This window comes from Lipotes vexillifer, unplaced genomic scaffold (assembly GCF_000442215.2).
Source record: "Lipotes vexillifer unplaced genomic scaffold, Lipotes_vexillifer_v1.1 scaffold376, whole genome shotgun sequence".
In the NCBI taxonomy this organism is placed as follows: domain Eukaryota; kingdom Metazoa; phylum Chordata; class Mammalia; order Artiodactyla; family Lipotidae; genus Lipotes; species Lipotes vexillifer.
This window is the reverse complement of record NW_006785037.1, coordinates 249,267-272,241: the sequence shown is the minus strand read 5'-3', so window position 1 is coordinate 272,241 and position 22,975 is coordinate 249,267. Positions and strand designations below refer to the sequence as shown.

The 22,975-nt window shown below is 44.9% G+C and overlaps 1 protein-coding gene across 1 annotated transcript in view; it reads right to left on the bottom strand.

The window, feature by feature from the left end:
• Window positions 1-2,015: 2,015 nt before the first annotated feature.
• LAPTM4B (lysosomal protein transmembrane 4 beta) overlaps window positions 2,016-22,975 on the bottom strand; it is a 68,126-nt gene continuing 47,166 nt past the window's right edge. The window contains exon 7 of the mRNA XM_007457152.1: window positions 2,016-2,093. Coding sequence (XP_007457214.1) covers window positions 2,016-2,093 — 78 coding nt within the window. The remainder of the gene's footprint in view (window positions 2,094-22,975) is intronic.

Below are 22,975 nucleotides of genomic sequence, written 5' to 3'. Positions count from 1 at the left end.
CTGGCGGGTCATTTTAATCCAAGCATCACAACCTCTCCATAGTGGAGACAGGAAGACAATTGTTTACTGTGTAGAGGTAAGTACGGGGGCAGCTTTGGAGCTCCGCCTGGGTTGGTATGTCAGGAAAGCCCAGCAGCATCGTGACATCCTGGTGTCTGCGGTGCTACTGAGTGTCACGTGAACAACAGCCTCTCCGAGGACCCTACGTAGAGCCTCAAAACCAGCACTCTTCACCTGACCATGTGCCATTTTTCATATTGTAAAAAAATTATTAGGCAAAGCACTGGAAAATCATGGGAAGTAACATGCAAATAACTGTGATTTCCTATGTGCCTTCCACAGGGATCAGTGAAACGACCTGATAGGCCTTTCCCATATCTAACAACCCTTCGTGTGTTCATCTTCTGGGTATAAAACTCCAAGGAACAGAATTTCCGAGGTTGAGTTTACAAAGAATACTAATGAGATACACCAAAAGAAATGACTGAGGCTGATTCTCAGGGATAAAAGTCATCCCCCTTGCCTCTTATTTTATTCTACATTTTCAAATTATCTGAAATACCTGTTCAGGAACAAGCCAAAACCACTCTTATTTTAATCTCCCTTGGAACACAGTAAAATCTGAACAGCTTATTAAAACTGCACTGTGGGCAGAAAGCAATCCTATTCGAAGCAGCTGAGCTGGCAGAGCTTTGGGAGAGGCGGGGTCAGGAATGCTGGAAGCTCGTGTCTGCTCCTCTCCATTTCTCTTGGCCTAAGATGCTCTGATTATACCAGCGATGAAATATTTAAAAAAACACATACGTGTGAGACAAGCCATAAAACCTCCTCCTCAGGCCAAACCATGTGTGTCTAACGCAGCCCCACTTGGGCAAGAAGGGTTCCCAGGCACAATCACCAGAGTCAAAAGGTGGTTTTCTTGGATGTGGGCAAATCTCACTTTAATTGCAAACGGCTTCATTTACAGCACATTCAATAATGAACAAACAGGAGAGCTGTGACTTTTGAACATGTGAATATATAAAAGTCGCTTGACATTCAGGTAGTCAAGATAAGGGCATTTCACAAGGAAGCACCCCTGCCACCTCCCGTCTTTCCGAAGACCGTTTTATACTTATTTTAAAAGATGACAAGGCGTATTCAGAAGTTCAAAGTAGTAGGATGTGCCTTGCAGGGAGAGAAGAAAACCTTTTTTCAGATCGTTGGGTAAATACATATCAGCAATTCCACTTGACAAAGGTCCTCCCTGAGTCAGGCTAGGGCAGAACACTTAGTGAAAGGGGGCTCTGAGCGGGGATGGGAAGGAAACTGCGAGAAAGGGAGAACCTGATACCACACAGTACCAACCAGTTCCCCTCTAACACGCCACGCCATGACCCCACACGTGGGTGCACAAGAGCAGCCACCAGGGTGGTGACTGACTGTCCTCGCAGCCGGGAATTGACAAAGGGTCTCAATTTAGCCCGTGGACAAAATCCTTGACCAGCGAACTCAAACTGTCACTGAATTTAAATCATAAAGGATCTAAGGAAATTCTTGTTTTATTTATGTGTCTATGTGGACTCCTTACACGATTCGTCTTCTCCTAAGGGTTTGTTCTATACACTGGAATGGCCTAAGAGAAGCATTGTATAATTCTGATTTTATTTTACGCTTTCAAAAGAGAAAGGAGGGAACGGAGAGAACAGAGTCACAAATTTTTCAACTCTGGGGCTCAGCACGTACGACAGACAGAAGGTTCATCCGGATTGCTGGCTAGTTTCAATGCCGAGGAAGGACTAGGGGAGCCCACCACACTCGCACAGGAAGAATTCTACAGTTCCTCTATCACAGTGCTCTAGCTAAGCATATGTTTCAAACTACAGAGAGTCTCAACTCAACATCTAAAATTTTAAATTGTAGCATTTCAGCAACAAATAAGCTCAGAGAGCTCGTCCCAGAAGTAAAATTGAAGAACTATTGCTCTGATGTATGGAAGTCAAGCTGTCACTCTCGGCTACGCCCCACTTCCAGGCTTAGGCAGACACGTAAGGTGGTGGCGGCTCCTTGGTGGCGCCATTCACAGTGGCATCATCGTACGGGGGTAAGAGCACCTGGGAAGAAGAAAAGACTCGGGTTAGTGTTTAAAGGTGCACACACACTCCCCTGAGCTTTAATTTTTTTTTTTTTTTTTTTTGCGGTACGCGGGCCTCTCACTGTCGTGGCCTCTCCCGTCGCGGAGCACAGGCTCCGGACGCGCGGGCTCAGCGGCCATGGCTCACGGGCCCAGCCGCTCCGCGGCATGTGGGCTCTTCCCGGACCGGGGCACGAACCCATGTCCCCTGCATCGGCAGGCGGACTCTCAACCACTGCGCCACCAGGGAAGCCCCCTGAGCTTTAATATTAATTGAACTTTTCCCATAACATGTACCAATATCAGTTTTCCAGCAAGTGGCTAGACTTTGATGAGAGACTTTTTGAATCCTTAAAGAAGCAGAGGGAAGAGACTTTTGGACCTTTCTGAGTTTTCCAAACCGTGTCCACTCGTACCTGGATGTCACAGTGCCTGGCGGGTACAAAGGGCTGTGCCTCTAGGACAAGGAAGGAGGCGGTGGTGGCTCTGAAGAGGAAAAAAGGCTGCAGGGTGATGTGTATGTGTGTACACTCAAATAGGGCAGGCACCTGATTGACCAAGGGGCCCCTCATGGTGATGCCTGAGCAGTGGACTGGGAAACACAAGGGCTTTGGTACCAACCTGGACTCAAAGCAGGGCTCAGCCACATCTGATCAGCAACACAGTAGGTTGTTAGCTAACCTCAATATCTATGCCTGCACAACCGGGATAGCTGAGAATTAGAGGTCTATAAGATACCTAACATACTGTGTGATACACATGTGACATGGCAGATGTTATCTGTAAACGGCTAGAGAGGAACGAATAAGTATCAGCATTAAGTTGATTAATAACGTTTCTGTTCACATTTCAAGTATAAAAACAACTGCATGTAATTGTTTATGAACCGTCAACCTAAAAAAACTTGGCTGACTTTGGCTTCCTTGAGTAGTTACAAAACAGAGAGAATATCAACTCGATATGATTAGCCTTTATTCAGTCCACTAACATTTATTATACACCCACTATGTGACAGTTTCTGCCCTTAGGAAATCAGAGATGAGATGAGTTAAAACCCTACTCAGCTCGGGCTTCCCTGGTGGCACAGTGGTTAAGAATCCACCTGCCAGTGCAAGGGACAAGGGTTTGAGCCCTGGTCCGGGAAGATCCCGCGTGCAGCGGAGCAGCTAAGCCCGCGAGCCACAACTACTGAGCCTGCGCTCTAGACCCCGCGAGCCACAACTACTGAGCCTGCGTGCCTAGAGCCTGTGCTCCGCAACAAGAGAAGCCACTGCAATGAGAAGCCTGCGCACCGCAACGAAGAGTAGCCCCCGATCACCGCAACTAGAGAAAGCCCGCGCACAGCAATGAAGCCCCAACGCAGCCAAAAATAAAATAAATTAAATAAATAAATTAAAAAACAAAACAAAACCAAAAAAACACCCAGCTCAAGGGCTTTGTGGAAGGAGAAAGAATATTCACAAATGAAATGGAAAACAAAACTACATTTTGTTACTTTTTCTATTACGGACATAAAGTGGTAAATGGTTATCAATTTCATGAATTTTCACTTACTTATCCCTTTAGGGAGGACACTAAAATTCTCAAGTTTCTGTTCTAAGTTTTTGTCCTACACTACTCCCCCCATACACACACACACACACACACCCTCTCTAACTCAACACAGTTCACTACTTAGTTTTCTCTTCTTCCAGTCTTACAGCTCCTGTCGGGCTGAAGCCCTGTCTTACTTAACCCCAGGATTGGGCCCAGGGCCTATTTACTAGCTGGAACTCAGAAGATGTCAGTCACATAAACGAGTGAGGTATCATTTAGGCTGGCCCTTGGAGACTGTACGGGTTGGTGCTGGGGCAGGGGTGGAGCCTGGCATTCTAGGCAGGGGGCATCTGCATGGTTAGGGTCCAATCAGGAGACAGAAACCACCCAGTGGTTTGAACAGAGAAAGTTTAAAAAAGAATTATTAACAGGGGATTGGAGGTATGGAGAAATAACTAAGGGGGAAAAAAGAGAACTCTAACGGATATTAGTGCTGAGCGAGGGTACTCAAGAAAGGAACAAACATGGAAAGGGTTCGCCTCCCTAAGGCTGGGAATCAGACACTGTTGGCTCAACCCACTGGATGGTAGAAACGTTTCAGGCCAAGCTAGTGAACCACCTGCTGAGACACGGCTGCAGAGGTGCTGTTCATGGGGAGAAGGAGGTGCCACCTGCCCTGGAAACTGCCTGAGATGGAGGTGCGCTGGGAAGGCCGTCAGGAAGAGGGGGTGTCGGTGCCGCTGCCCCGGGGGCCGCAGCCAGCAAGATCTGGACGCCGTACTGCACACACAGACCGGGGAAGAAAACACCGTCCTCCTCCAGAGCACTCTGCCCACAAGGCCAGATGGCGGGGTGGCTGGCAAAGGGGAGACTGTCACAAGGCCAGCTCCGAGTAGGCTGACCTGGGAACGCGGGACCTGCACAGCAGGAAGCGGGTAACTGGCTCATTAAGACACGAGGACGCCAACGGGCCTGAGAATCACTCCCCAAAGTGGCGGTGATGCTGCCCCTGTGTCCCGAGTCCTTCGTATCAGGCGTTACCCAAGCAGAGTCAGGGCCAATGTTCGGCTGCTGGTGGTGCTACAATGGAAGGAGCATCCAGGGCACGTTCAGTACAGGACGCCAGTCCAAGACCAGGAAGCATTCCTGTGTGCTCCCCACAGAACGAAACCATATGCTCTGCACCCAACAAGTCAGCACCTACCGAGGACGCAGAGGGCGCTGGGTCATGCCCACACAAACCGGAACACACCTCGCTGTCTGCTGAGGAACTCACACCCTGGAGAGGGCAGAGATGGGCGCAATGGTTAAGACTGAGCATGACCAACTTGTGGGGGTAGATGAGATGTGAAAGCACAGACAGGGACAACTGATTTAGGCCGGAGGGCAGGGACGGTCCTCAGGAGGACACGTTGAATCAGGCAGAGAGGAAAGAGGACAGCACTGCAGGTGGGGAGGCAGGAGCACGGGCAAAAGGAGGGAAGCTGGAGGGAGAGCTCCTTCTGGGAACCAAGGGGTTGTGATGTGAATGCTTCGGGGAGAACGTGGTGCAGAAGAGGCGGGAAAGACAGGCAAAGGCCAGGACATGGAGAGGGCCTTGAGTCCACCTTAAGGAGCTTTTCCAGTCTTTGGCAGCAGTGTCTCCACTAGGAAGCCTACAAGTCCCAGCTCGAGCTGAGGAACAAAGTGTATTCTCTACACCAAAGCCACAGCCCTGGCCTCTGCGTCTGCACATCTGATTCAAGGACTGAGCCTCCAGCACCCACGTGTGCGCACGTTAGATGCGGTAACTTATAACCAGCAGAAAGAGCTGTGATCAGCAAGAGAAACATTCGATTTTGCATGACTGAGGGCCAGCATTATGCTCCCCAACCTCACTGAACAATTAGCTGATTCCTATCTGTCCTTATCCTTGGAGAAGTGACCCTAAAGCACAGTGGAGCTACTTAAAAGGGAGTGAAATCAGCCATCACATCCAATTTATTTTTTTCCCTGAGCAAAATGCAACACTCAAATTCTCCAAAATGTTCACAGATGATTAAACACAAAATTTTCTTTAAAAAGAAGAAAAAAGTCCTGCACATTTGCCTTTTGCTTGTTAAAAACTTATTTTCACGGTAGGCTTGGCTATTTATTTTCAAACTTGTTTTAAAGTTTCATTTCGAATCATTAACATCCTAATGGCTTTTTCTCTCAAATATTCTATTGCCTTGGACCCTTTAACCAAAGTCAAGATGCCTGGTAGGGGCTTCCCTGGTGGCGCGGTGGTTGAGGGTCCGCCTGCCGATTCAGGGGACACGGATTCGTGCCCCGGTCCGGGAAGATCCCACGTGCCGCGGAGCGGCTGGGCCCGTGAGCCATGGCCGCTGAGCCTGCGCGTCCGGCCTCTGTGCTCCGCAACGGGAGAGGCCACAACAGTGAGAGGTCCGCATAGCGCAAAAAAAAAAAAAAAAAAAAGAAAGGATGCCTGGTGAAGACATTCTCCTTTCACTAAGATTCTGACACCCTCAGGCTTGTCTCCACCTCCCCATTACCACATACTAAATGCTGACCATAAAAACACTCTTCACAGAGCACTTCCTGCTCCTTGAACTACTTTTATTATTTTTAAATTTAATTAATTTATTTATTTATCTTTGGCTGTGTTGGGTCTTCGTTGTTGCACGCGGGCTTCTCATTGCGGTGGCTTCTCTTGTTGCAGAGCACAGGCTCTAGGTGCGTAGCTTTCAGTAGTTGTGGCATACGGGCTCAGCAGTTGTGGCTCGCGGGCTCTAGAGTGCAGGCTCAGTAGTTCTGGCGCACGGGCTTAGCTGCTCTGCGGCATATGGGATCTTCCCGGACCAGGGCTCAAACCTGTGTCCCCTGCACTGGCAGGCGGATTCTTAACCACTACACCACCAGGGAAGTCCTCTGAACTACTTTCAATGAAAAGTTCTCCAAACGCAATTGGTTTTAAATTCTGAAGTGCCAGTGTCATCTTTTTTTTACTATCTAGATGATGTCAATTTTTAATGATGATTTCAAGGAAGGGCTGGTGAAGTCAGGATTGCCATACTGTTTCTATTACAGTCTGTTAACACTGACTAAAAACACTTGCTATTGTCCTTTTCTTCTAATATCAATGAAGGACTTGGAAATCGGAGAAAATAACTCTACGGTCAATTAAGATAGAAGATGCCAATTAAGATGCCATACAAAAACTGACTAAAACACAATGATTTTGACATTTTTAGAAGCTGGCATTTAGTTAAGCCCAGTTTTTTATTTTAAGAACTTTAATCATTCACAATGAATGACCAGGACTTCCCTGGTGGCACAGTGGTTAAGAAATCACCTGCCAATGCAGAGGACACGGTTTCGATCCCTGGTCCTGGAAGATGCCACATGCCACGGAGCAACTAAGCCCGTGCGCCACAGCTACTGAGTCTGCGCTCTTGAGCCCACGAGCCACAATTACTGAGCCCAAGCACCTAGAGCCCGTGCTCCGCAACAGGAGAAGCCACCGCAATGAGAAGCCCGTGCACCGCAACGAAGAGTAGGCCCTACTCGCCACAACTAGAGAAAGCCCATGCACAGCAACGAAGACCCAACACAGCCAAAAAAAAATAAATAAATAAAATAAAAAATGAATGACCATAAAATAATCTCTGAGGATTAAAATTACAGGTCATGTTCTCCTTCGCTGTCTGGTAAACAGCAGCTACTCAATGAGTAGATAAACACAAATGCATTATATATCTCAGCCACACACCACTTTACTTCAAGCAATATTCAGTACAACCGAAACTCTAATCGAAATACAGACCCTTGGAGTTTGTCTTAATAGGATCTCAACCACAGAGTGACTGATGGTGGAACTCTCTTCCACACAGATGGAAAATCCCTCTTGTCAATGACCCCAGAAGGGCATCTGTTCATTAGGAAGATTAGCATCCATCTATATATAGTATCTCTTAGGAGCTCTTATGCTAGGTGACATGTGCTGGTGGGAGAGCAGCTCAGCATTCATTTCAATTCAATTCAACAAATATTCAAGGGAAACTTCATTCCCAGCTACACCAACATACAGAACAGTTGGAGGGACAAATAAATTAACATCAAAGGCTGCAAAATGTAATACCCTGGAATAGAAGTGATTCCAACTGGCCACAAATCTGCAAGTCATTACAATTTGGAAAACTAATTCCATCAAATAGTAGGAAATAATAAAACGCTCAAGAGGAAAGAACTCCTTATTGGGAAAAATAAGAAATATTTGGATACTATGGTTAGAGTTTTACTGTAATGTCAGAGTTAAGGCACTAAAGGCTTATTTGGAATTGTACAGTTTGCTAGGACTACATTACATATAAGTCACATAAATGTCTTTAGACATTCACAAAATTCTGTGCCAAATTTTACATGTGTGCATTTATTTTCCAGGGGAGGGTGTTCAGAGCTCTCATTAGATTCTCAAAGAGCCATCCAGAGATCCTGGGGTCCAGGACTGGGGCGGGGGAGGGCAGTACAGGGCATAAGATAAATTGCACCAGAAGTATGTCGCTGGCCCCGCATCCTAATAAGTGTAAGTTAAAATGAAATCAAGGCCCAGGATGACAGCTGTGTGGCACCTCATCCACCTTGGAGCAGAAGCTCCAGCAAAGAAGGAGGAGTGACCGGTTATCTCACGGAGCCAAACATTTGGAAAACATTGACAGGTAATTGACAGATCTGGGAGATCGGGGTGAGGTAAAAGGTGAAAAACTTGGCAGCTGAAAAAACAAGACAGATGTTTGCTCGAGGAAAACAAAAACTGTACAAGAAAGGGAATGTACATGACAGAGCTGTGCACGGAACAACAGTCACATAATAAAGGTAAACATTAACTGGTGATGTAACCAAAGAATTTGACGTGACTGCATTAGGTGGATGAAGGCAGTAGAGAATATGGGAAGGAGAATAAGAGTTCAATTCTACTCAACACCGGGAAGTCAAAAGGCGCCTCAAAGTGATCATCGAAAAATTAGTAACACAGACATATTATTCTAAAATATGTAGGTGGGGCTTCCCTGGCGGCGCAGTGGTTGGGAGTCCGCCTGCCGATGCAGGGGACGCGGGCTCGTGCCCCGGTCCGGGAAGATCCCACGTGCCGCGGAGCGGCTGGGCCCGCGGGCCGTGGCCGCTGAGCCTGCGCATCCGGAGCCTGTGCTCCGCAGCGGGAGAGGCCACGACAGGGAGAGGCCCGCGTACCGCAAATAAATAAATAAAATAAAATAAAATATGTAGGTAATGGAGGTAAATACAAGAAACAAGTAAGAGTTGACAGTGTTTACAGCTGGGGTGAAAAGTGGAGGACAGTCAAGAGAATGGCAGAGGACCACTGAGAAATAAATCTGGGGAATTCCCTGGCAGTTCAGCGGTTAGGACTCAGCGCTTGCACTGCTGAGGTCCCGAGTTCAATCCCTGGTCAGAGAACTAAGATCCTGCAAGACGCGAGGAAAAAAAAAGAGGGAGAAAAATAAATCTTTCACTAGCATGATTTTTAGTTATGTACGTGTAGTAATACTGTGTTAAAAATAAAAGTGATATTTTAAAAATAAAAGAATAATCATGGCAGTCTTGAAGGAAAGAAGTCAGTCATCAAGGGGCAACTTTCAACCTGAGGGCGGTGGGCAGGCTCATTGCTACCTCATTCCTCTTGCTTCTTGGCTGGTGGGTGACATGTGCATTCGCCGTGAGCCCCAGCAGGGGCCTGGAAAACGTGCCTAACTTGCCCAAGATGCCCCTCTCTATGCCGGGAGGGGTGGTGGGGGCTGGACTCGTGCAGTTGAGACGCTAACAAAGCAGCCAGGGAGTGCCTCGCAGTTGGAGGTCCCTGCCTAGGAGGTGAAACGTGTTTTCACGGAGCAGCTGGTCAAGACCTGGCCCCTTGCCTGCTTGAGACTCCTCCAGACCTGTGAGACCCTACCCGATCTAGGGTGCCCCAAGTACCAATGGAAACTAGAGAACTACGATGCCACAAGGGGCCCCCAGGATACCTGCTCTTCACACCACTCATGCCCAGGCCAACAGCAGCCCAGTGTCTGGCTCTCTCCTGTCTCATTTATTTCCATGACTCCCTAGCACGGCAAGTTCATTACCAATCAGACTCCTGTTCCCTATGATTTTTCCCTCCTCAAATGTTTTTCTTTCTTTGTATGTCACTCTGTACAAAGCCCAAACAACCCCAAGCTCAAGTTAAAATCACTTCCAACTTGGAGATCTGAAATAGTCTAGCCTCGATTACTCTCTTCTCCTGAGTTATGCTGTGCAATTGCAGTATGACAAATTAATTTTTTAAATAAAAACACCAGTTAGATATTTCCATATTCTTTATAGATAATATGAAGTCATAACACTAGAAATGGCAGTAACTACAGTACAGCACTCTGAACTCAGACACAAAACCACTCTCTTAAAGCACTGACATAACTGGTTTATCAATTATAAGCTATCTTGTACTATTATTAATTGTCTTGTAAACATTTACCTTTCTCCTCTCCAAAAAGTTTCTAAAAGGCAAGAGTCTTACACTTCCATAGTCCTTTCTTAGCACTGGTTTTTAGACAGAGGTGTGTCCAAATTTGAGTCCTATCATTTCAGCTCTATGGCCATGGTCAAATTCTAGAGGCGATATGGGGTGGGAGGAGTCAAACTGAAATGAGACATGGGTTCAAATTCCAGCTGTGACGTAGCAACCCTGGGGTCCTGAGCAAGTTAGTCAATCTACCTGAACTTCAGCTTCCACACTTATAAAATGGAGACCATGATGGATACTCCTCAAAAGACTGTCCTAAGGATGTAAGGGAGGCGACATACCTAATGCACCAAGTACAGGCTGAGCACTTGAGTGCTCAATAAATGGCAGCAATTCTCCAACTGCAGCAAGATAACCAACGCAGTATGATTGTCCAACGAGTTCAACTACACACCTTCCTTAAGAAAGTGACACCAGTAAACACTACTCACATATTGATTCATGGGGGTCAGAAAAGGAGTTCCTTTTCCCTCTCAGGTGGCTGCAGGAAGTGTAAGAGGCTAACCATTTAAGCTGCTCTGAGCCTAACTCTTCCTTAACAAAAGTAACTGAATGATGAGAAAGGAGACAAAGTGGACACCATTTCTACCGCAGGCTGCAGGTCTGCGGAGCTGTGGGCACCTCTCACATAGTTATAGCTCTAAAAGCCAAAGTTGAGTGTGGTTGAAACACCATGTCTGTCCATTCACTCCTCACCCCAGGACACCCGAGCAGCCCCCAGAGGGCAGCTGTTGTACCAGCTGCCGGGGAGGCGGAGATGGAAGGCTGGAGGATGCCCATCCCAGGAGTGGGGGAGAGCGCACGTGAACTGTCCCAAGAGACCGAGAAACACCTGCAAAGGTGTAGGTGGTTTGCTTTAGTTAGAGACCTGGGTGCGTGAGTCGGGATTACAAGGGATGAGCCTGAAACAACAGGCGAGATCCCAGCCAGGCTTGCAAGCAGTGCCAGGAAGTGAAAATTTCTTCTCTAACAACCAGCCGTACTCCCCAGCGTGAGGGGGATGGGAGCTTTGGTGATGTTCATGTGTCAGAGCCTCCTGTGGGCATACACAGGTGTGTCTTTACAAAACCAATTGCCCTTCTCTCCCCGTAAATCACGGACAAATAAAATACCACTATAGGGCTTCCCTGGTGGCGCAGTGGTTAAGAATCTGCCTGCCAATGCAAGGGACACAGGTTCGAGCCCTGGTCCGGGAAGATCCCACATGCTGCGGAGCAACTAAGCCCGTGCGCCACAACTACTGAGCCTGCGCTCTAGAGCCCGCAAGCTACAACCACTGAGCCCATGTGCCACAACTACTGAAGCCCGTGCGCCTAGAGCCTGTGCTCCACAACAAGAGAAGCCACGACAGTGAGAAGCCTGCGCACTGCAACAAAGAGCAGCCCCTGCCCACCGCAACTAGAGAAAGCCCACGCACAGCAACAAAGACCCAACACAGCCAAAAATAAATAAATAAGTTTATTTTTAAAAAATACCACTATAAATGGAGACGTCTTTTTCCTTTTGTTTTTTTTGGCTCCTTTGTGGGGCAGTGGGTAGGAAGCAAGGGGCACAGTATTCATGAGAGCACAATAGCTCACGAGACCCATGACTGTTGATAACACAATCAGTAACAGTCCCTCAAAGCTGCTGCACAATTAAGATGAACTTGGCAGGATGAAGTTATCACTCCACTCCCTTCTCTGGCCTCAAGAAAATATCAGAACGCAAGACCGCATAGCTGAGACTGATGTTGTTACAGGGATAATCCTAAAGCTGTCCTTATTTATTCAAAGGACAAAAAAACACAAACCACTGGTAAACTGAGATTTTAAATACTACCCCGCAAGTCACAAATGACCGTCACAGAGCAAAGTGGAGTGACATCACAGTTGAGAAATGCTACAGTTATAAACAGCAGAGCCCCTGGAGACTTTTAAATCCAGGGAGGACAAAACCAGATTTATGTTTTAGATCCATCTGACAGCAACAGAGAGAAAAAACAAGAGAAAGTAGAGTTCAAGGCGAGAGGCTAAAAGCCTAACTCTAACAAGTTTAAAGATGACCCCTCAGTTATAGGCTTGGGTGACTAAGTGGACATTGCTACCAGTCACTAGAACCTAAGAAAAGAAGCAGATACGGAAGGAACGGAGGGAGCTCTGCAGTGTGATCTCTCTCTGGAGATGACCACAGGATGACTGGGGACATGGGCACGGAGCTGATCTGGGTCACAAAATCTAAGCTACATCCGTCAACTCAGTAAAAAAAAAAAAGAGAGCAAGACAAATGATTTGTTAAATACTGTTCATTCGTTTCATCAACAAATGCTGGTCGTACTATGTACCAGGCACTGAGGATACCACACCACTGACACTTGTAAGGCCTGAGCCAGCAGACAGCTTATGTGCTAGGGGAGGAGTCTGATAAACAGGGTTTATCTTCCATGGCCAAGTGCAGAGCTTCTCAACCGATGTCCATTCACAACAGTGTGCCATACAAATGCTGCAATTTTCTGTTTGCCACCATGTTGAGAAGACTGGGGGTACCCTGGGGTAGGAGCCGAGATCATGGACTGTGGAGTCAACCGTGTGGGCCGACAAACTTCCCAACTCGGAGGCCTTGGGCCAGTCACTTCTTTAAGCCTCAGCTTCCTCATCTGTAAATGGGGACGGTACCAGTCTGTCTCACAAGGTTAATGAAATGAATAAGCCCAAGTAATGTGCTTATTATTAGCACAGTACATGGCATGCACTAAGGCTCAACAAATCTGAATTTTATTCCATACATTTGTGAAAGGATGAGATGGCTTGCTGTATTGATCACGATACAAAATAAGACAAATGAATGTTAAAATGACCCAGAAAAAAGGCAAAATAGAAATTTTGGGGGTTATCAAGTTTTTATTTCTATATATGGATGGATGGATATATATATACATATTTTGACAAATAAGTATAGAGAGAAGGAAAGAGGTAAGTAAGGTGTGTGTGTGTGTGTGTGTGTGTGTGTTGTGTGTGTTGTGTGTGTGTGTGTGTTACTTTTTTCTGGCAGTAAACTAAAACAGGACTTTATAGAATGGATCTTTGTATAAAAGATAGTTTCTTATCTTTGCATAAGAGCTTTAGCTGTGGTTTTTCAACACGTTAGCAACTATTTTGCAAGTGAATTATTCTCTTATTGATTTCCACTATAGTTTGTTAAATATAAGCTGGATTTAGAACTACTGGCAAAATAATAAATATGGGACAATGAAAACGTTCTCAGGAAAAAAGTATCCTTATAAAAAGGACCAAAAGATTAGGTGCTGCTCCTTGCCATCCCACTTACAGGAGGGGAAAGCTCTATGCAGGCCCTAAGTAGGGTTATTAAATCCCTTGGGATGGTTCAAATAGTTGTCCTACAAACACCTAGAAAACTCAGCTTAAATTGCCACGAAGGCTGGGGTCTGTGAACGAAATGGGCCAAATCTGGCCCGCTGCCTGTTTTTTGTATGGCCTGAGGGCTCAGAATGGTTTTTACTTTTTTTAAAAGAAAAACGTTTCGCGATGTGTGAAAATGATATAAAACTCAAACTTCAGTGCAACCCAGCCACACTTGTGTATGTATTTTCTACAACTGCTTTCACACTACAACAGCAGGGGTGAATAGCTATGACAGAGACCATATGACCCGCAAAGCCTAAAATATTTACTATGTGGCTTTTACGGAAAACAGTTTGCCTCCACCTGCACGAAGGAGAAGCATTACCCTGAATTCTGACCTCGGAAGATGTGATAATATCAGATGTGAAAATACAAAGCCCCAAAACAATCGTGTCATTTAGGGGCACTTGAATCTTCCCATGGTCCATTTAAATTAATCCCAAGTAGCCAAAATATTTTTTTCCTTTACCATTTGTTACACCCCTAACAGTCTACAATGTACCTTGTTTTAAAACAGGCAGCATTTACATTGACACCACATTTGCCTACTTAGATGTGAGCTTCCTTTACTCAGGCCAAACAGGAAAGGGGAGATAGGTGAACCATGAATCTCCAAGATTAACTGAATTAGCCATCTGGGCATTTGCAATAGTATCATTGCAAACAGGAAGTTTGGGCTTTTTTAAATTTTTTATTTTATTTTTTTTGCGGTACGCGGACCTCTCACTGTTGTGGCCTCTCCCGTTGCCGAGCACAGGCTCCGGACGCGCAGGCTCAACGCCACGGCTCACAGGCCCAGCCGCTCCGCGGCACGTGGGATCTTCCCCGACCGGGGCACGAACCCATGTCCCCTGCATCGGCAGGCGGACTCTCAACCACTACGCCACCAGGGAAGCCCGCCTGGGCATATCTCTAAGGCATTTAGAATAACTGTTTCCAAACTTTTAAAATAACTCCACCTATAATATATACCAGTAAACACACACATACACATAACCATTTATTTCTGATTCTAATGTACACATTTTTGCACATTTTAACGCCTGAATTTAGGCTGTGCCTTGTAACTGACAGCACCTAACAATAAGAAGCACCTAAGATAATGGTGCAATTTACAACCAATGGCATCTTGTACTCAATTCAACACACCAGGAGTCGGGAAGAACAAAAACAAATTTGGAAGATCCTAGTGAAACCTTCCCCCACCTACAGAAGGAATAATTTCGAAAGACAAGTAAGGTGGAAAGTAATTGTATTCTCAATTCACTGAAGAACCAGTATAAACTGTCCTCACCTGATTTTATAGGAGGAAGTCATTATTTCCCTTAATTCTCAGCAGAGAAGCTACTCAAATTCTCTCACAGATTATACTTACAATATAGAATTCATACTTCAAATCTTTCGGATTGGGTCAAAAATCCTCACTGGTGAGATATTTGGGCAGGAAACACCAAAATAATACCATAGCCCAAACTGAAAGCTAAGATGCACTAAAATATCTAATGTTCAAATAAATATATCTAAAGTAACTATATTTAAAAATATATAACTTTATCAAAATCAGTATCTTAAGAGCTACATGTTTATCTAAAATAAAAATATATAACTACTGAGGAAGCAGAGGGAATGCCCTATCACAGGCATCTCAGCTGCTTCCTGTCCCCCAAGCCTGAAAGTGCTGCGCCACCTACTGTGCACATCTCTTTTGGGATGGGGTTCTACCCTGTGTGTTGCACGGGCTGCCAACCAGGCCGTGCTCAGCTTACTGTGCTCAGGGGCTGCCAGGGTACTTTGGCTGGAAGGACTGCTCAGAACCTCAGATCTCATCGACTCCCATTTTACCTGTTCTCCTTCCCCACACACTTCCCTCCCTTGAATTAATGGAAAGGGAGAAATATCTTCTGCTTTGTTTTCTAGTATTCAAGAAATCAATCGCGTAATTTCCTATTACAATCTAATGTGTTGTCTACAAGCTTTGCTTTTTCGTAGCTGTAACACAAACTTCTGTATTCTTGTAAAACATCATAAGCCGGGCTTCCCTGGTGGCGCAGTGGTTGAGAATCTGCCTGCTAATGCAGGGGCCACAGGTTCAAGCCCTGGTCTGGGAACATCCCACACGCCACGGAGCAACTGGGCCCGTGAGCCACAATTACTGAGCCTGCGCTCTGCAACAAGAGAGACCATGATAGCGAGAGGCCCGCGCACGGCGATGAAGAGTGGCCCCCGCTTGCCGCAACTAGAGAAAGCCCTCGCGCAGAAATGAAGGCCCAACACAGCCAAAAATAAATAAATAAATAAAATTTAAAAACAAAACATCATAAGCCTTTCTTCTGCTGTTACACTGCTCATAATTTTTATGGCAATAAGGATATTTTATCAAGTGGGCATACCCCTATTTAATCAAACTGGTTCCCAACTACTAGACAATGAAATTGGATACTTTTGCTGCTAAAAAACTAGGCCACGTGAATATCTTATGCACGTTTTGTTTTTTTACTACCACCTTAAGATATATTCCCAGAAACCTTCTTAGAATCATGTTGAAAAATAAAATTCAATGTCTCCTTTGTCCCTAGAGTAAAATCAACGTGGATTCTATTTTGGACATGTGGGATAAAATAAGTCAAGTTCTGAGTGTGTTTTAAAGTAAAACACAATGAAAATAGAGGGTGATTTTATAATTGATTCCCTGCAAAGCTACTCTAAATTTTTCTTACTTGCTATTATAGGAAGATTACAATTGAGCGATTGATTAATATCCTTTATTCATGTTCACAGTGCAAACTGGGTCTATTTGAACTGTTCTTCCAGAACTTTCAGGTGTCAATTATCTATGTGTTGATTTGACTGCTCCAGTTGTTCCCTGGATGAAATAACCGGAAGCTTATACGGGTCAGAGATAATTTCCATCAGATGAGTATATTTTTTTCAAAAGCTGTATTTTACTGAAGGAGGGAAAGAAACACGAGCTGAGTTAACATCGCACAGTCAGCCTGCAGCATGGAATACGTTAAAGCAGGGGAAACGCTTTCCAGAGGAAATCTCAGCGGGCATCCAGCCCAATTTTATCCACGATGCTTTTCTATCAGAACCAACAGACAAGTCTGTCTGAAGCCACGTGCCCATATGAAGCTATCAGGAAAATGCGTGGGGCCGAGTTACAGAAGGGAGGGCTATCTAACACAACAAGGGAACTACAAGGACCTACTGTATTGTTCAATATTATGTAGCAACCTAAATAGGAAAAGAACTTCAAAAAAATAGATATACGTATATGTACGTATGTATGAATGAATGAATAAATAAATAAGGCAGCTGCCTTGGTGTCACCAAGTTTACTTCTAACTTTTCTTCCACCTCTTTCTTTAATCCACCCTCCCATTCCTTCCCCTGAGCTAGAGAGCAAAAATAAGCAAACAAAACGGAAAGTCTCACTGTTTGGAAAGTTTGCGACTTGACTTGAGAAGAATCATCAAAATGAATTACTTTCCTGCTCCACCTCTGCTTGTCCTGGTCAATGCCCCGCCAGCAGCAACAGGGAAGACAGCCCTGGCTGCAGTCTGCACAGATGACAGTCTAGGAGGAGGGTGGCGGGTAAAGAAAGACCGGAGCCAGGCTGCGAAGGTTGTGATCCCCGCTCTGCTCCCCGGGCACGCACCAGCTGTGTGACCGTGGGAAGGTACCCACTTGGTAATTTCCTCTTTTGTACCCAGGGATCTACTTCAAGGACTCTTGTGAGACTGAGTTCATATACATAAAGCCCGCACCGCAGAGCCTGGCAGATGGCAACCACTACCTAAGTGTCTGGGGAGAAACCCCCAGTACAAAAAGCTACAGAGCGGGAGACAGGACAGATGCAGAGAAGAGCGGGACCTCACCGGAGCTCTTCAGCGCTCGGCTGGATGACACTTGTGGGAACACCGCTAAGGAGATGACAGAGGGCCAGTTAACTTTCATGGTCTGGTCGTACCATTCAGGTGAGTGATTTAACGTTTCAAGTCACAATCACAGACCAGACACGTCCTGGGGCTTCATGCTCACTCCATGGCCCCTCACTATCAACTATCGCTGCTACGTCTGACAGCCCTCTTCAAATCCTCCCCCTCTTCCTCAGGCCCTCTGTACCAGAACTGCATCGTCTTCATCACTGTAGTGATCTGGACTACGGAAATGGTCTCCTGGCTGCTCTCTCTGCTTATTTGGGATGTTACCCAGTCTATTATCAAAACCTCTCACATTTTTTAAATTAAAAAAAAGCAAAAGCAAAAGCTTAGATCATACAAACTACTAAATTACAAGTGAAAAGAGGTATCTAAAATTGAGGTATTATGAATAAGATGCCTCTCTTGGGGCTTCCCTGGTGGCGCAGTGGTTGGGAGTCCGCCTGCCGATGCAGGGGACACAGGTTCGTGCCCCGGTCCGGGAGGATCCCACGTGCCGCGGAGCGGCTGGGCCCGTGGAGCCGTGGCCGCTGAGCCTGTGCTCCGCGACGGGAGAGGCGGCCGCTGAGCCTGTGCCCCGGGACGGGAGAGGCCACAGCAGTGAGAGGCCTGCGTACCGCAAAAAAAAAAAAAAGATGTCTCTCGTATTCCAGTACTTACTAGGCCAGAAGCTTCAGAGCCAGTAACTCACAGGCTGGAGTTTCAAACCCTCTACAAGTCCTGTAACTGGAGAGCCTTCTTCCCCCCGCCCCCTCCCCACTGCCTCCTGGACCCCCTGGTTCATACAGGCAGGTGCCAGTGGTGAAAGGTCTGTTTTGTGAGGTATGTTTATCGTACATGAATCTGAAACGCCCAGGACTGAAGGAGATCTTCAGAGCCAGCCTCGTTACCGCCTTTAAACGAAGCCTTCCTCACACAGTTTCTGAAAATCAGTTATGACTTTTCTGAAGAATCTGCAAGATGATGACTATACACTCATCTTGGTAACAGTCTAGTTTCTCAGGTATGAAGGAACTTCTGAAGTCTAAAAACTCTCTCCTGCTATCAATTTAGTTCATTCCCTCCCCTTCTGTCTCTGGGGGTGGGATGTGGGAAAAGACTAAACACAACTCATGTCACCTAGTCAAGAGCTTGTTTCTAATCACATGTAATCTATGCCTAGGAAGTAATGAACAAACTCATTTTTTAAAGCAACAGGAGGGAAGGAAAACAATGGAATTTTTTATGTACAATTTTTGAGTCACTGACACGACTACTAAATAAATCCACCCCACCTCCAACCCTTCTCAGTCAACTGAGAGTGTTTTGTGGCTTCTGGCAGCCCAAGGTCAGCCTTAATTAATCTCAGCCTCTCAGGGATATCTACAGGGAAACGACTGCTGGGGAGATAATCTGGCCTTCACCAGGTCACAGACCTTTTTCTTAACTGTTTTTCAAGCAGTCAGGATCAAAAGGCAGCCCCACACAACAAAACACTTTTTTTTTGCCATGCCACATGGCTTGTGGGATCTTAGTTCCCAGACCAGGGGCTGAACCTGGTCTCAGGCAGTTAAAGTCCTACCCACTGGACCGCCAGGGAATTCCTGGCAAAACACTTTTTGAAGTCAGAACAATAAACCTATATATAGTGTTCACCAAGATTAGCACCTGCAATATGATATGGCATAACGGACTCCATGAAGTTTAAAATTTTCCTATTTATCCCTAAATAGCCATTTTCCTACATTGCCCAAGACTATGATCCTTTTATCTGAAATCAGAATTTCTGATACTATTTTGGATAAACATTCATCTCACTGCTTTTAAAGTGGCCCAGTTGATTCCCTCCTCATGGATTTAACACAACACTGGGTACTGCCATGACTCAACTCTGCACTGGTATTAGCAGATTAAAAGGATTTTTCAAATCTTGATTTGCATAAATTTTAAGGTGAAAGAAATCTGTTTCTTCTATTTAGTATTTGAATACATTTTTCCTCTTAAGGCCAGATTTTGATGAAGGTAGGGGAGAGAATGTGGTATTATGTAATATATATCCAGAATCTGATTTCTATTGAAAACAATGTTCTAAAGGGAAGGTTGCATCTCTCTAGGGTACCTAACCGTGTTCTAAAGGGAAGGTTGTTCTAAAGGGAAGGGAAGGGAAGGTTGTATCTCTCTAGGGTACCTAACCGTGTATGGCAGTGACTCAAAGGGACACCTTGGAATATTTTAAATTTCCAAGGAAAACACTATAAAGGTACCACACTAACTACTATTAAGTTGTCTGGACCTGACTACTTAATGAAGTGAACAGCTAGGTACGTCTTCTGGCCTAAGGGCATCATGAAAAAAATACCAAGACCCTAAGAGGCATTATGAACTAACAGAGTTTGTGACCTCTGTCTTAAGGCATTTCTTTCAAAGGTTTTTGCTTTGGTTTAGTTAGGAAACTGGAGCAATTAATCCATAGAATGATCTCCAATATATAATAACACTATCTATTCTCCCTGAGTAGTATTTGGAAAAGTAGATACCTGGCTAATAATATGTGTACTGTGTTAGAGAAGAAAAAAGCAGCACATTTATTTTCTACCAACAAGAGCCCCAGTATCTTTCCACAGAAGTCACCCTGAGACTCTTCAGCCTGGGAGAAAAGCCATCTGGCTTAATACTTGATAGGAAGTGAAAGACACAAAGTGTCTGTGTGGATTCCCAATAAAGACATGGACAAAAGAGAAACATACATGATGACACATTATGAGGATCTTAATATAGCTATGGAGACCAGGGAAAATGACAGAACTAGATCATTCCAGGCCCCACTTAGGATCTCAGAGTGAGGCTCCAGTATTTTTTTTTTTTTAATTAGAACTCCTTCAGTTCTTGAACTCCTTTAGTACTAATCAAAACAACCTTTAAATATGCAGAGCCCTCTTAAAAATATATATATATATTCTCCAACCCTAGAAATACAGATTACAGTCTCTACTGAAAGGAACAGGGGTCCTTGGAGAAATAGCTGATTCCAGGTGTGGAACAGGATATGAACAAGATGAGCCCAGAACAGCAAGGAAGCAATCACACTACCAGAGTTGTGTAAAAAGACTCAGACGCCAACTTGAAGACGCTCCAACTGGGCAAAGACGGCATAATTAGGACACTCGGTAAGGATGTTAGCTTTGTTGTAGCTGTTTAGAGGAAGATTTTGGTTTTCCCCTGAGAAAGTCTTAAAATAGGTATGGAATAGTAGGTAAATTTTATTTAGGGTTACTGACAAAATTAATCAAAATAGCTGTACTTTTCAACAGAACATCCCCAGCTCTTCTAATAACAGGCCTCTTTTCATTAGTTCATTTATTACATTAAAAAAAAACAAAAACCTCACTGGCCATCACTAGAGAATGATGGACCAACTTGTCATTTTGAAAATTGATAAAGAGAACAAAAGCACATATATTTATCATTGTCCCAAGTACCACTGGGTAACTAAATACTACTAGAGGGAAAGCTTCTCTTTATAGAAATATTCCAGCTAATAAATGAAAAATGATAGCATGTCATCATATTGCAATTCCTAATGAACTGATGATATCAATGGTTGCTGACATCCCAGAAAGACAGAATCAACCAGACGTCACCTGCATCCTGATGGGAAGAAAAATTATCAACTATAAAGCAATCTTACAAAAAAAGAAAAATGGGAATATAAATATAGGAAGCGTTTAGATCCAACTACTAATTTACTGGAAATACAGAGATCTATATTACAGGTATGCAATCAGTAAAATCTAGTTTGTGGGCCAGTTGTTTCTTTAAAAAAGTTACAAAGTCTTAAAATGCATACTGACCCACAGATCCTATTTCAAATAAACTGCTAGGAAAATTAACATGAGTCGACTGAAAATCTAAATACTCACTGGATATTTTATATTAAGGAGTTATTATTTCAGATATAATAAGTACTCTTTAGAAAAATATCCACAATACCATTATTTTTAAAGTATTTATTTATTTATTTCTGGCCGCGTGGGGTCTTCGGCGCTGCGCGCAGGCTTCTCTCTAGTTGTGTCGGGCGGGGACTACTCTTCACGTTGTGCGCAGGCTTCTCATTGCGGTGGCTTCTCTTGTTGTGGAGCACAGGCTCACGCTCAGGCTTCGGTAGTGGTGGCGCGTGGGCTCAGCAGCCGTGGCTCACAGGCTCTAGAGCACGGGCTGAGTAGTTGTGGCGCACAGGCTTAGCTGCTCCGTGGCATGTGGGATCTTCCTGGACCAGGGATCGAACCCGTGTCGCCTGCATTGGCAGGCGGATTCTTAACCACTGCGCCACCAGGGAAGCCCTATTTTTTAAAAAAAACCACCTTTAAAAACGCTGCCAGAAAGCTGAGACTTCAGGTGGTGATCTATCCCTATTTTTAAGTGGACTATCTGTGCAAGCTATGAGAAACGATAAAACTCCCTTCCCCAGGAATACCATTCTTTGTTTTATTTGTTTTTCTTTTTTTCCCTGGTATGCGGGCCTCTCACTGTTGTGGCCTCTCCCGTTGTGGAGCACAGGCTCTGGACACGCAGGCTCAGCGGCCATGGCTCACGGGCCCAGCAGCTCCGCGGCATGTGGGATCTTCCCGGACCGGGGCACGAACCCGTGTCCCCTGCAACGGCAGGCGGACTCTCAACCACTGCGCCACCAGGGAAGCCCCCATTCTTTGTTTTAAAAAGGAAAAAACGGTTTGCTGTGAACTTTTAGAAAGTAGAAACATATCATCAGCTTCCTTAATTTAAAAATGCCAAGTTGATACAGAATGACTGAGAAGATAACGACCAATAATAATGATCATCAAGCAATTCCCCAGGACCTTCTGTCAACACACAAGGAAACAATCACAGCTGGCACTAGTCCATGGTCCCAAACCCTAGTTACTACAAACTACTGCCAAGCTGGAAGCCTTTCTGAAGAAAGGTCTATTATTAGAAGAGCTAGGATGTCCAGCTGGAAAGTACAACTATTTTTGAGTGTATGTTAGCCTAAATACAGCTTACCTGCTATCCGTACCCAATTTTGAATCTTTCAAAGGGCAGAAAATAAAACTTCCTCTAAAAAGCTAGTTGGATGCATTTTAGGGACTCACTCATGATTCTTAAATTCTCTAAGCACCCCAATTTCTACAATTTCAGAATATCCTTTGATTTCAGGTGTATTTATACAACGTGTACCCAGCCCTTCTAACCTTGCTTCTACTAAAAATACACATAACCCTTCAGAAAGCAATGAAAAAACAACCACCAGAAGTATATCCAAACAAACACATGCGATATGGACATTATCTTCTCTGAGATACTTTTCAAAGATGGTAGTTTTGTAAGTCCCACCCATTCATAATATTTAGGATGGGGCTCTAACATACCTTGCTTGTTTAGCAGCTCAAACTTTTTAGACTTTTCATTAGTT